Source organism: Dioscorea cayenensis, chromosome 20 (assembly GCF_009730915.1).
Source record: "Dioscorea cayenensis subsp. rotundata cultivar TDr96_F1 chromosome 20, TDr96_F1_v2_PseudoChromosome.rev07_lg8_w22 25.fasta, whole genome shotgun sequence".
Taxonomy (NCBI): Eukaryota; Viridiplantae; Streptophyta; class Magnoliopsida; order Dioscoreales; family Dioscoreaceae; genus Dioscorea; species Dioscorea cayenensis.
This window is the reverse complement of record NC_052490.1, coordinates 31873157-31884402: the sequence shown is the minus strand read 5'-3', so window position 1 is coordinate 31884402 and position 11246 is coordinate 31873157. Positions and strand designations below refer to the sequence as shown.

Sequence of the window (11246 nt, the reverse complement as noted above, 5' to 3'; positions counted from 1 at the left end):
ATAGAGAGAGAGAGAGAGAGAGGAGAAATATAATAGTCGGAGAAGGTTGGGCGGTGATTGACCTCACGATGCGAGCATGATATCCACCGTCCATTCTATCTTGTGATATGAACTCCATTTCGATGGTTGGATTTAATCTTAGATTTCTCTAATTTAATTAAAATAGAATAAAGTTTTTTCTTCTTTAAATCCTGAAAAGTTTGGTATTTGTTAGCTTTGCTGCAAACCAAGTCCTCTTTCACAAAAATCAAATATAAAAAAATATATATACAGGGAAAAGATTCTCTAGATTACTGTTCTCTATTCTATTGATGTTTAATCACAGTTGTTTGTTTATATAGGTGATGTACAATTTTTTACTATTTTATGTTATTGTATGACAATGTAAAACGCGTTTTGAACTGTTTATGATGATCGTAGTCGTCAGATTACCATCCGATGGCTATTGTGGACGTCCCTAGATTACTCATTCTGCAACGTGATATCATCAACATAAACAAGTATAAATATATCAATATCACCACGATGAAGAAAGAATAAGCTATGATATGCTTGGGATTGTGTGAAACCATAAGCAATAAGGACATTAAAGAACTTAGAGAACCATTGGCGAGGAGCTTGTTTTAAGCCATACGGAGACTTATGAAGACAACAGACAAGCGGCTCCCCCTTATGCTGATACCCCGGAGGTAAAGACATATAGTTCCTCTTTCAACTCACCATGGAGAAAAGCATTGTGGACTTCGAGTTGATGAAGAGACCAACTTTTGATGGCAACTAAAGCAAGAAGGGCCCACACAATGGTGAGTTTAGCAACAAGAGCAAATGTGTCATGATAGTCGGCACCTTCAACTTGGTTATTCCCCTTTGCAACAAGTCAGGCTTTATAACGTTTAATTGTACCATCAGAATGTCTTTTAATTTTGTAGACCCATTTTGATCGAATTGGTTTCTTGCCTTGAGGAAGAGGAACAACATACCAAGTCTTATTTGAAACAAGAACAGTCATCTCAGCCTACATGGCATCATGCCAAACTTGGTTTTGCATTGCCTCTCAAAATGGTGTAGGTTCATGAGTCATAGAATTTAAATAGAAAACATGCTTGGAACTAAATCGATCATATGTCAAAAAAGTATTCAAAGAATGAGAGCCAGGCGAGGAAGAACTTGAAGACGAAGAAGTGTGACGAAGATGGGGCTTAGTCACATGATAGTCTTTAAGTGAAACAGGCTGTCAGATTGGTTGTTCCATACGCTGAGTGATTAGATGTGGGTCTAGGTTTAGTGTAATGGTTGGTTCATATTGATCAATAGGAGGTGTAGATGTGGTAAAGGTGGGTGAATGGGTACTTACAGAAGAATCTTCATCTTGTGAGACAATATGCGATGAAAATGTGATGGATTGTGAATCGGATGGTTTCAAGGTGAAAGGAAAAATAATTTCATGGAAAATGGCATCTAAATTGACAAAAATTTGCTTAGTGGATAAGTCATAGATTTTGTAGCCTTTTGACCAGGTGGATATCCTAAAAAATACCGGGAGAAGAGCGTTTGTCAAACTTATCACTAGGACTTTAATTTTTGCCATAACAAAGACATCCAAAAATATGAAGATGATCATAAGAGGGTGGTATAGAGAAAAGAAGTTCAAGTGGCATTTTATCATGAAGAACTTTAGTTGGAAGACGGTTAATTAAATATGCAGTTGTTAAAATACATTCGCCCAAAAAATGTAATGGAATTTGTGATTGAAAACGAAGGGCACCAGCAACATTGAGTAAGTGCCGATGTTTCCGTTCAATAACACCATTTTGTTGGGGGTGTTCCAATGCAACTAGATTGTTGAATGATGCCTAATTGTTGTAAAAATAAAGTGGTAGAGTGATTAAAGAATTCTCTAGCATTATCTGACCAAATTTGTTTTATGCTTTTAGCAAAATTGCATGTTAATCATGCGAAAAAAAATAAGGGATTAAAAAATTCACATCAAATTTGAGGTTCATGAGAAACACCCATGTGGAACATGAAAAATCATCAACCAATGTTAAAAAATAATGTGCGCTAGATAATGTTGGTGTTTGGTATGGACCCTAAACATCAACATGGAATAAGTCAAAAGATGTAGTGGTAGAAATGATACTAGTATGAAAAGACAAACGAGTAAATTTGGCTAAAGGACAAATGCCACAAGGGGATGATGAATTTATTTTAATGGAAGGGTTTGTAAATAAAATAGAGTTGTCTATAGAGTGAGAGTGATGACCAAGTCTATAGTGCCACAAATCAAAAGCTTGTTTTGTGGTGGATGTGATTGCAAGACAAACTAGGCAAGACTCCAAGATATAAAGACCATCATGCAACCGTGGTCCTGTGCTTATCACTTTCTTCGTATGTAGGTTCTGCAAGTGATAACAATCAAAAGAAAAAATAGTGGCGCAAGAAAGTTGTTGGGTTAACTTGATGATGGACAAGAGATTGAAATGAAAGTTAGGAATAAATAGAACATTAGTAATGATGTATCCAAGAAATAAAGAGACAGTGCCAATGTGAGTGGCAAACATTTGAGAATTATTAGGTAGAGTAATAGGTCAAGGTTGAGCACATGGTGTGGATGTATGAAAAAAAGACATATCAGAAATCATATAATCGCTTGTTCCGTATCAACAATCCAAGCAATATTATGGGTACTAGAACTCATAAAACAGTTAACTGTACTTGCAAAATCTGAGAAAGGACTATTATTACCAAGCTGAAGTTGTGCCAACAATTGAGAGATCTGATCTGGTGCCAAAGTAGGACTAGCTGCAGATTGTTGACTAACATGACCACTTGAAGGGGAACCCATAGGTCATGTAGAAGGAACTACAGAATCCGTGATTGGTTGGGCCAAGTTGATGGATTATGAAACTTGACGGCTTTTTCTGCTCTGGATGTAAGACCCAACGACGAGAAGTGCTATAACCGTCGAGGTTGCAATGATCACAATGATAATGGGGACGTGGACGGCGTTGTGAGACACCACCATTGGGACGTGGTTGGGCTATCAGTGCAGAGTGAATAGGAGAAGGAGAGTGAGCGGTCACCCAGCGTTGCCATTCTTCTCGCTATAACATAGAATGAGTTTGCTCAATTGTGGGAAGAGGGTTTGTCAAGAGAATCTGACTTTGAACTTGGGCAAATGATTCGTCCAAGCCATTAAAAAATTTTATTTAACGGTCAGTAGTATAAATTAAATGAAGATCATTAAGAGCACCACATGTACAATTAGGGTGAGTTGTGTATGAGGAAAGCTCATCCCATAGTGCTTTTAATGATGCATAATGATAAAAAATAGAGTTATTCTCTTGTTTATGTTGAAAGATCTCTCGACGCAATTCAAATTTACGAGAAATATTCTTTTGTGAGAATTGAACCTTGAGATCATGTCACACAGCATAGGCAGTATCGACCCAAAGAATGCTAGATTTGAGCGAAGAATCTGTGGAACTAAGTAGCAAGGATTATACCATCCGATTGCACCGAGACCAATGAGAAAACATCGGAGAAGTGAGATCTGCCATCAATAAATCCGAGTTTATTTTTTTGCTCCAATGCAAATTAGATATTACGACTCCATATTGGGTAGTTGTCACCATCAAGAAGCGGGGAGACAAGAACTTGATGTTAAATGGAAGTTAGAGAGAGAAAGAAAGTATTTGTTATTGTATATATTTGAAATAATACAAAGTCATTATATAAGCTTTGAAATATGTATATAAAAGGAATGATATGAAATTGATCCTAGAAATTAGCAAGCCAAAAAAAAACAATATGATTGCTTCTATCAGGCAATTTAGATCCTAGAAATCAGCATAGTCAATCATGTATCAATTAACACAAACATGTATCAATTAACACAAAGCATAAGACGTTTATTTTGGAGCGGATGAATGAGTACTTTTGTAATATAATATAATTTTAATTTTGAAAAGGGGTTCATATGCAAATAATACCCCAAGAATAAATATAATAAAAGATGAGAAAAAAAAAAACTAAAAAGTGGGTCCCTGTCACTCCGGTGCTCCTCAACGGTCACCTGAAGTAGAGACAAGGAGCCATGCGCTCCGTCCTCCCACGCTCTCCCTTGCTCCCCTTCTCTCTCTCTCTCTCTCTCTCTCTTGCAACTTGCATGGACGTTCATCCATTATTTGATTTATTTATTTAAAAAAAATTTCTTTTACCGAGTACTCTACTATGTTCACTCATGCACGGAAACAACAATCAAAACCATATATTAAATCTCGGCATATTGGCCATAGAAAAGTTTGCTGCTTTTACTGCAATCTCAAGTAAAATTTCCCTTTTTCCCTTCTAACTTTTATTATATATATATTTTTCTCTGGCTTTTCTCCCGCCACCTATATGGACCCTTCTCACAGTTGCATGGAAGCTGTGAAAACTCACATGCGTTGCCTTTAATTTGAGATAAACTTGGTCAAAGTTTTAATCTTTTGAGGAATCAAAGTGAAAAGGAGGAGTTTTGATGGCTTCTTATTAGTCTCATCCTCGGTTCACCACATGCTATCCAAAGAGAGAGAGAGAGAGAGAGAGAGAGATGCTCAGCTTTTGAATTTTGACCGTTGGTTGGATGTCTCAAAGCTCACGCATCTCCAAAAGAAAGCACACTTACTGAAAAAGTTTAGGAGAAATTTTTACCACAAACCCCGGGGATCTGCTCACCTGCTAGTCGTCTCCACAAATTTCGTCATTTTTTTTTTCTTCTAAATTTGAGACCTTTTCCTCTAATCCCAGCCGCCTATCCAGTCACCACTGACGTGTTTTTTTTGTAGATTTTCGGAGAAAACGGAGTCCTTTTGAGGTTTTAGGGAGTTTGGTGATGATGAGCCTGGGTCAAGATTTGAGCTCTTTCCCCCTTTCGGTTTGGTTTCTAGATTTGTAATGCTGGAATCCAGTGGAAGTTTTGAGCTTTTTCCAGTTTTTTCTTTTTTATAATCTTATTTTTTTTCGTTAGTGGAGGTCATCCTTATCTATGTTTGATAATCTCTCCCTTTTGGATCTTGTCTATTAATTAGATATTTACTTACAAATGGGCAGTGAATTTGTGAGTTCTGTCAGTGTTCTTGGCTGATAATTTTTGGTTGGATTTACTAGTGCTAGTGCTCGTGCTTATCCGCTCAAAGATTTTACTTTTTTCTGATTCCTCGTTTTCATGGATGGGATGAAATTTCCATCTTTGCTTTTTTTAGATATACTCTTTTTCACAGATTTGTGATAGTTGGTGAGAAAAAAGTTGGAACTTTTAGCACATTTTCAGTTTCTTTTAGGAGAAAGGCCTTCAAGGCTTTGGTTTTTTTATTTTTTCTGCAATTCCTTTGAGCTCTAGTCCGATTCAGAGATCATTTTAACCTGTGAGCGTCTTACTTTTTAAGCAATTAGGCGTGAGATGAAACTCCTTGGCATGTCTTTTTATTGAATGCTATTAGTTTCATAGTGTTTGTTGGATTGGTAGCTAGATGTGGTTTTTTTAACAGTTGGTTCACGGGATATACACTTGCTCAATCACAAGAAAGGTTTCAGATTCCCATCTGTGTTTTGTTAATAAACACTTGTTCTTAGTGGGTTTTCGGTATTTTTTTTACTTTCCGGAATTAGGGGAAAAGATAAGCATTGTAGATTGTGGTTTGAGAGCTTTGTGTTTTGTTGAGATGGGTCATTCAGCAGGTATTTGGGACCAGAAATCTGAGTTTGAAGTTGTTAAGGATTGGAATGGGATAAGCCAAGTTGTACTTCGATCTCCTCGAGGAGCTTCGGCTCGGGTGAGATTTTTGTATAGCTCTGGTTCTTACTAGTTGTTAACTTTTGCTTGAATTGTTTGCAAGTATATTTATATATATATTTATATATATATATTTATATGTTTTCTTGGTTTGTTTTGATAATTTTTTCTGTCAGAAATACAGGTTAGTCTTCATGGTGGACAAGTAATATCATGGAGGAATGATCGAGGCGAAGAACTGCTCTTCACTAGCAGCAAGGTCTGTCTATATTCATTTCCCATGCCTTTGTATTCGTGAATGATGAGAATATATTTGATGATTATCGGTGATAAGAGTCCTCGTTCTCAGTTTGTTAATGACTGTAACTTCATGATCACTTGAATTATGTATTATTGATGCACTACATGAAGTATTTGTCCATGTGAAATTCTCTTACCTTATTTAGAGTTCTGTTTTTCAATTGTTATTTTTTGAGCATGCCGGTCATTTACATTTAACTACAGGCGATTTTTAAACCTCCAAAGGCGATGAGGGGAGGAATTCCTATCTGTTTTCCACAGGTGTTGTCGATCGCTTAATAATTATACTCATCTTTGATTTTCTTCTGTATTTATTTCTCATTACACATTTTTTTTTTCAACTGTTGAAGTTTGGAAACTGTGGATCACTTGAGCAACATGGGTTTGCAAGAAACAAGATGTGGAGCATCGATAATGATCCACCACCTTTGCATCCTAGTGATAGTGACGGCAAAGTTTTTGTCGACCTACTGCTTAGTCCGGCCGAAGAGGATCTCAAGTGCTGGCCACACTGGTAGGATGTCATCATCCATACAAAGCTTGCATTGTTTTATTTTATAGCTCTCTTTATACAAACATTTCAACAACAACCAGCGTACCAAATGATGTGCTTCACAAAGATTTTCTACTAATTAAAAAGGATGACATGGGATTGCAGTTTTGAGTTTCGGCTCAGGGTATCTCTCGGGATGAATGGGGATCTTGCGATGATATCACGTATTAGAAACATCGATGCGAAGCCGTTTAACTTCTCATTTGCTTACCACACTTATTTATCTGTTTCTGACATCAGGTAATTTTGACAAACCTTTGTATTCTTTAGGCAAGTCTTTTTCACAACTTGATGCAAATATATACCGAGTTTGTTATCTGTGTTAACTTGTTTTGATCTCAACAGTGAAGTAAGGATTGAAGGTTTGGAGACACTTGATTATCTGGATAATCTCTGCCAACGAGAACGTTTTACCGAACAGGGAGATGCCATAACTTTCGAGTCCGAGGTACATTGTCCTTAGGTGAAACAATAAGCATTCAGTTATGTTACTTTGTACTTATGCTTCAGAAATTTATAGGTTGACCGAATTTATCTCGGCTCTCCAAATATAATAGCTGTTATTGACCATGAAAAGAAAAGGACTTTCGTCATAAAGAAGGAAGGTCTGCCAGATGTTGGTAAGATGCTCTTTCATGTTAACTGAAATACTGCAGTAATTGTTCAACTTGTTCTGCTTGGAAAAACATTATTAAACAATTTGGAGAATTTTCCGAACAAACAATGCTAGAGGTTAGTGAAACATTTGAATGAATTTATTGTTTGAGCAGTAGTATGGAATCCATGGGAAAAGAAATCAAAATCAATGACCGATTTAGGGGACGAGGAGTACAAACAGATGCTGTGTGTGGATGGCGCAGCAATTGAGAGGCAGATCACCTTGAAGCCCGGCGAGGAATGGACTGGTAGACTCGAGCTCTCTGTCGTACCTTCTAGCTATTGTAGTGATGATCTTGATCACTTTCGATCTTGATGATCACTTCCGAGGCATTTGAAGCTGTGCTGATGATTTCAAATAATAAGATGCTCTTATTTTTATAGCATGAAGGAATCATCATCCCTTATTCCTTGGAATACAATGTGGTACTTTTAACTACTTGTTCAATGTATGAGTCTTGACAATAGAACTCTGGATGTGTTCAGGATGAAGTTTGGTTTAATATTACACTTTTGAGTGAAACTTGTATAAAAATTTGACAGAGTTTCTGCATATATGCTTTTCACACATCTAATTTCTAGATCAATCATAAATTTCATAACTTGTGCCAATACAGAACCAACCTCCTGAGTACATTAAATCCTCATTTACTCCCTCAAAAAGTTACACCCAAAAATCAAGTCCATTTGAAGAAAATCGTTTGACATTACAATGAGTTAAATAAAGTGGAAGAAGAGGTAAATGCAAAGTTTTGATATGCTCTTGGTGCCTGGCAAAAGACATTCAAGGAACCTCTTCGAGATCATGTACATCTCTGTGGCATTCTGTGTCTCAAAATTAACCAGCCGGAATACTCCATGCATGTGAGTTCATGCCACACATAGTTAATTGCCATATTTGATTTCGCATGGCAAAATTTTCAGCTCTGATACAAACTTTAATACATTCAGCAAACGAAAAAGAAAAAGAAAAGAAAACATTTTGGCAAGTTTAACTTAAAACTATACCTTATTCCCTACATGCCCCGTCGACTCTCTAGCTGTTTTGTATTCTCCAAGAGAACCTATAGACGAATAATTAAAACCAATGAGGGAACAAGAGGAAAGATTGCTGACACAGATTGCAGCAGAAGAAAAGGAAAATTCGAGATGAATTCTCTTACTTCACGGATGTATTGGGCAACTGCTTTGCACCCTTCTACTGCAAGTTGCATGACATTTTCAAAAATATCCATAGGTAATTTAGCATCCATCTGAAGCTCCAAAACATTGACTATCAGTAAATTTAACTTTATAATGCAATATCACTAACGATAGGAAGAAAAAATGCGGCATTCTTATCATGTATGAAATCAGATTAAGGCATCATGGAAAGCAAAATTGACTATTCCTTAATTATGCACCTGAAGAAGTGTCACTTTTTCCGTCTTTGCAAGTATACCTACAGTTACATCTGGACCTCCAGCACTATCTTCTACATAGTTTAGGTCTGCCCATTCAGTCCTCAAGCATGTGAGTTGCAAGCGGCAAGTAAAAAATCACAAAGAAGTCAATGGTAGAAATGGAATATACCAAGCAATGGAGTGGTACATAAATATCCAGCGCTGCATGAAGTGACAAGATCACGCATTGGAATTCCAGCATCAGCTAGCGCTATTGTTGCAGCATTGATGCATGCTGATCTGGTCCCTGATGATTTTGGCGAACATCAATCAGAGAATACATGGAAATAAAGGTTGAACATAGAACCCAAAAGGTACAAAGAAATGGATGCACATAAGAATATGATTAAAAAAGACAAACAGAACACAGAGCCGAAGATTATTGATAACAACATACTGATTAAAGCACTATGCATACCTCCATCAGCCTGAAGAACTTGGACAAATATATCAATCTGCACAACAATGAAGAGAACTCATAAAAACAGATGATTCAACTAGGATAAGTACTTGTATTTAAGGATTCACCTGGGAACGAGGCATTAAGTGTGTGAGTATAGATGCCTCCAACGATTGGCGAATAACTAAAGATATTTCAGTAGATCGCCTGTCATAAACAACAGATAAACACTCATGTTCATAACATTTTAAAACACAACCATACCGGTCCATACTTAGGCTCAAAATCACAAGAAACCAATCATTAATTCACACTAAACTTTTTCACAACAAAATAAAGATAAAGATGAAATCTTTGGGACAAGAAATACAAAATATGATCAACCTGTCACCCTTGGGTCTTCTTGTTCGATCACCAGTGCTGAAATTAGCCATGCTATACTCACATCTCACCTGAAGACACAACCTTTCATATAAAACATCAAACAATGACAGGGTCTAGACAACAAATTGATGGAAAAAAAAAGAAAACAATTACCAGAGCCTGGTTGTTTAACTGTTGGCTCTTATTCTGGACCTAAACAAACACAAAAATCACACCAAAAAAAAAAAGAAAAAAATTAATCAACCAAAAAGGCAATTACTTTAACTAAGAATTCAACATGCAAATGCTTATGAGCACATAAATAGATAGAGATTAAGAGCCACATTCAAACCTCTCTGGGGCCGTAGACAGCAGCGATGACCTTGGTGTTTCCCATTTCGAACATCGCGGAGCTGCCATTAAAACCAAAAACAAAATCAATCCTTCCCTTCCGCACATCCAATCAGACAAAGAAACCCCAAGTATGGATAGATATACTCACCCATCGGCGTTGGCAACGACACCGACCTCTCCACGGATATGCCGCATCTGGGAGCAAAAAGGAAAGTTAGATTGGGGGCTATAGAAGCATAGAGAGCGAGGGAGAGGACGAAGAGAAGGTGGGGGAGTACCTCGTTGGGGCGACGGCCGTCGAGACGGAATCCGGTGAGGGGGTTGACGAACTCCATGGCGGCCTCGCTGTCGCCGGTGATCGGGATCACGAGGGTTTTCGGTGGGGTTTTGTTTTTGAAAATTGGGCCTTGCCCCAAACAATTGGCCAAATGGGCCAACACTAGAGGCCCAATTTCTTCGCATTTCGGAAGATAAAATAATAAAACACTAAGTTTCTTATTTATTTATTTATTATTATTTTTTTTTTGGAAAAAGGATAAAATTTCTATGAATTGACCCGTGTTTCTTCGCCAATGACTGTTTGATATATTGGCACTTGGGTAGTGTCCATATCAAAGAGGAGGATTCAGACTTTAGTTTATGTAAAATGAGAGCATATCTATATATATATATATTTAAATTAGATGTATAATCTTGCCTGAGAGCATTTTAATGAATAATTATAAATATTTTTTAAATATTATTACACTTAAATATTTTTTTGCATTAATTATGGCATTACTAATTGAAAGGTTTAATTGCATTTATTAATTTTGTATTAATATTTCATTAAACCTTTCAAAGGTAATTATAATGATTGAAAAATATTTGTTTTTGTAAATTTATGTATGCCAACAATTTACATCATTATGAGTTATTTAAGCATGATATTTTTAGGCCAATTTGCAATTAATAAGGGAAAAGAAGCATTTGCTTTGGTTTATATTTAAGTAAATTAAAAAATACATATATTTAACGTAGATGTATAATATGCTTTGAAAGCATTTCAAGGAACAATTATAATTTTGTTTTAAATATTATTGCATTTAAATATTTGTTTGCATTAATTATGGCATTACTAATATAAAGGTTTAATTACATTCATTAATTTTGTATTAATATTTCATTAAACATTTCAAAGCCAATTATAATGATTGAAAAATATTTGTTTTGTAGAAATATGTATGCCAACTGACAACGGTTTACATTATTATGAGCTATTAAGCATGATATTTTTAGGCCAATTTGCAAGTAATAATTGAAAAGAAGCATTTGTATTGGTTTATATTTAAGCAAATTAAAAATACATATGTTTAAAGTAGATGTATAATCTGCTTTGAAAGCATTTCAAGGAACAACTAT

General features: G+C 36.1%; 2 protein-coding genes across 4 annotated transcripts; one reads left to right on the top strand and one right to left on the bottom strand.

The window, feature by feature from the left end:
• The first annotated feature begins 4578 nt into the window (after nt 1-4578).
• On the top strand, nt 4579-7839 carry LOC120251605 (putative glucose-6-phosphate 1-epimerase). Of its 2 annotated transcripts, none has more exons than XM_039260182.1 (8): nt 4579-5816; nt 5961-6035; nt 6281-6337; nt 6427-6590; nt 6735-6869; nt 6975-7077; nt 7150-7249; nt 7400-7839. In XM_039260182.1, exons 1-8 carry the CDS (start codon nt 5706-5708, stop codon nt 7600-7602), a joined length of 948 nt encoding a protein of 315 aa, XP_039116116.1. In that variant the 5' UTR covers nt 4579-5705; the 3' UTR covers nt 7603-7839. The 2 variants fall into 2 exon arrangements, with proteins under 2 accessions (XP_039116116.1, XP_039116117.1); XM_039260183.1 differs by having other exon boundaries at nt 5700-5816; nt 5953-6035.
• Nucleotides 7840-7876: 37 nt separating this feature from the next.
• Nucleotides 7877-10240, bottom strand: LOC120251606 (exosome complex component RRP41 homolog). Of its 2 annotated transcripts, none has more exons than XM_039260186.1 (12): nt 10124-10180; nt 9994-10040; nt 9844-9904; nt 9666-9704; nt 9513-9580; nt 9257-9335; nt 9147-9183; nt 8859-8975; nt 8690-8775; nt 8450-8539; nt 8295-8350; nt 7877-8222 (listed from the first exon to the last, which is right to left on the bottom strand). In XM_039260186.1, exons 1-11 carry the CDS (start codon nt 10178-10180, stop codon nt 8303-8305), a joined length of 729 nt encoding a protein of 242 aa, XP_039116120.1. In that variant the 3' UTR covers nt 7877-8222; nt 8295-8302. The 2 variants fall into 2 exon arrangements, with proteins under 2 accessions (XP_039116120.1, XP_039116118.1); XM_039260184.1 differs by having other exon boundaries at nt 7879-8212; nt 10124-10240.
• Nucleotides 10241-11246: the final 1006 nt, after the last annotated feature.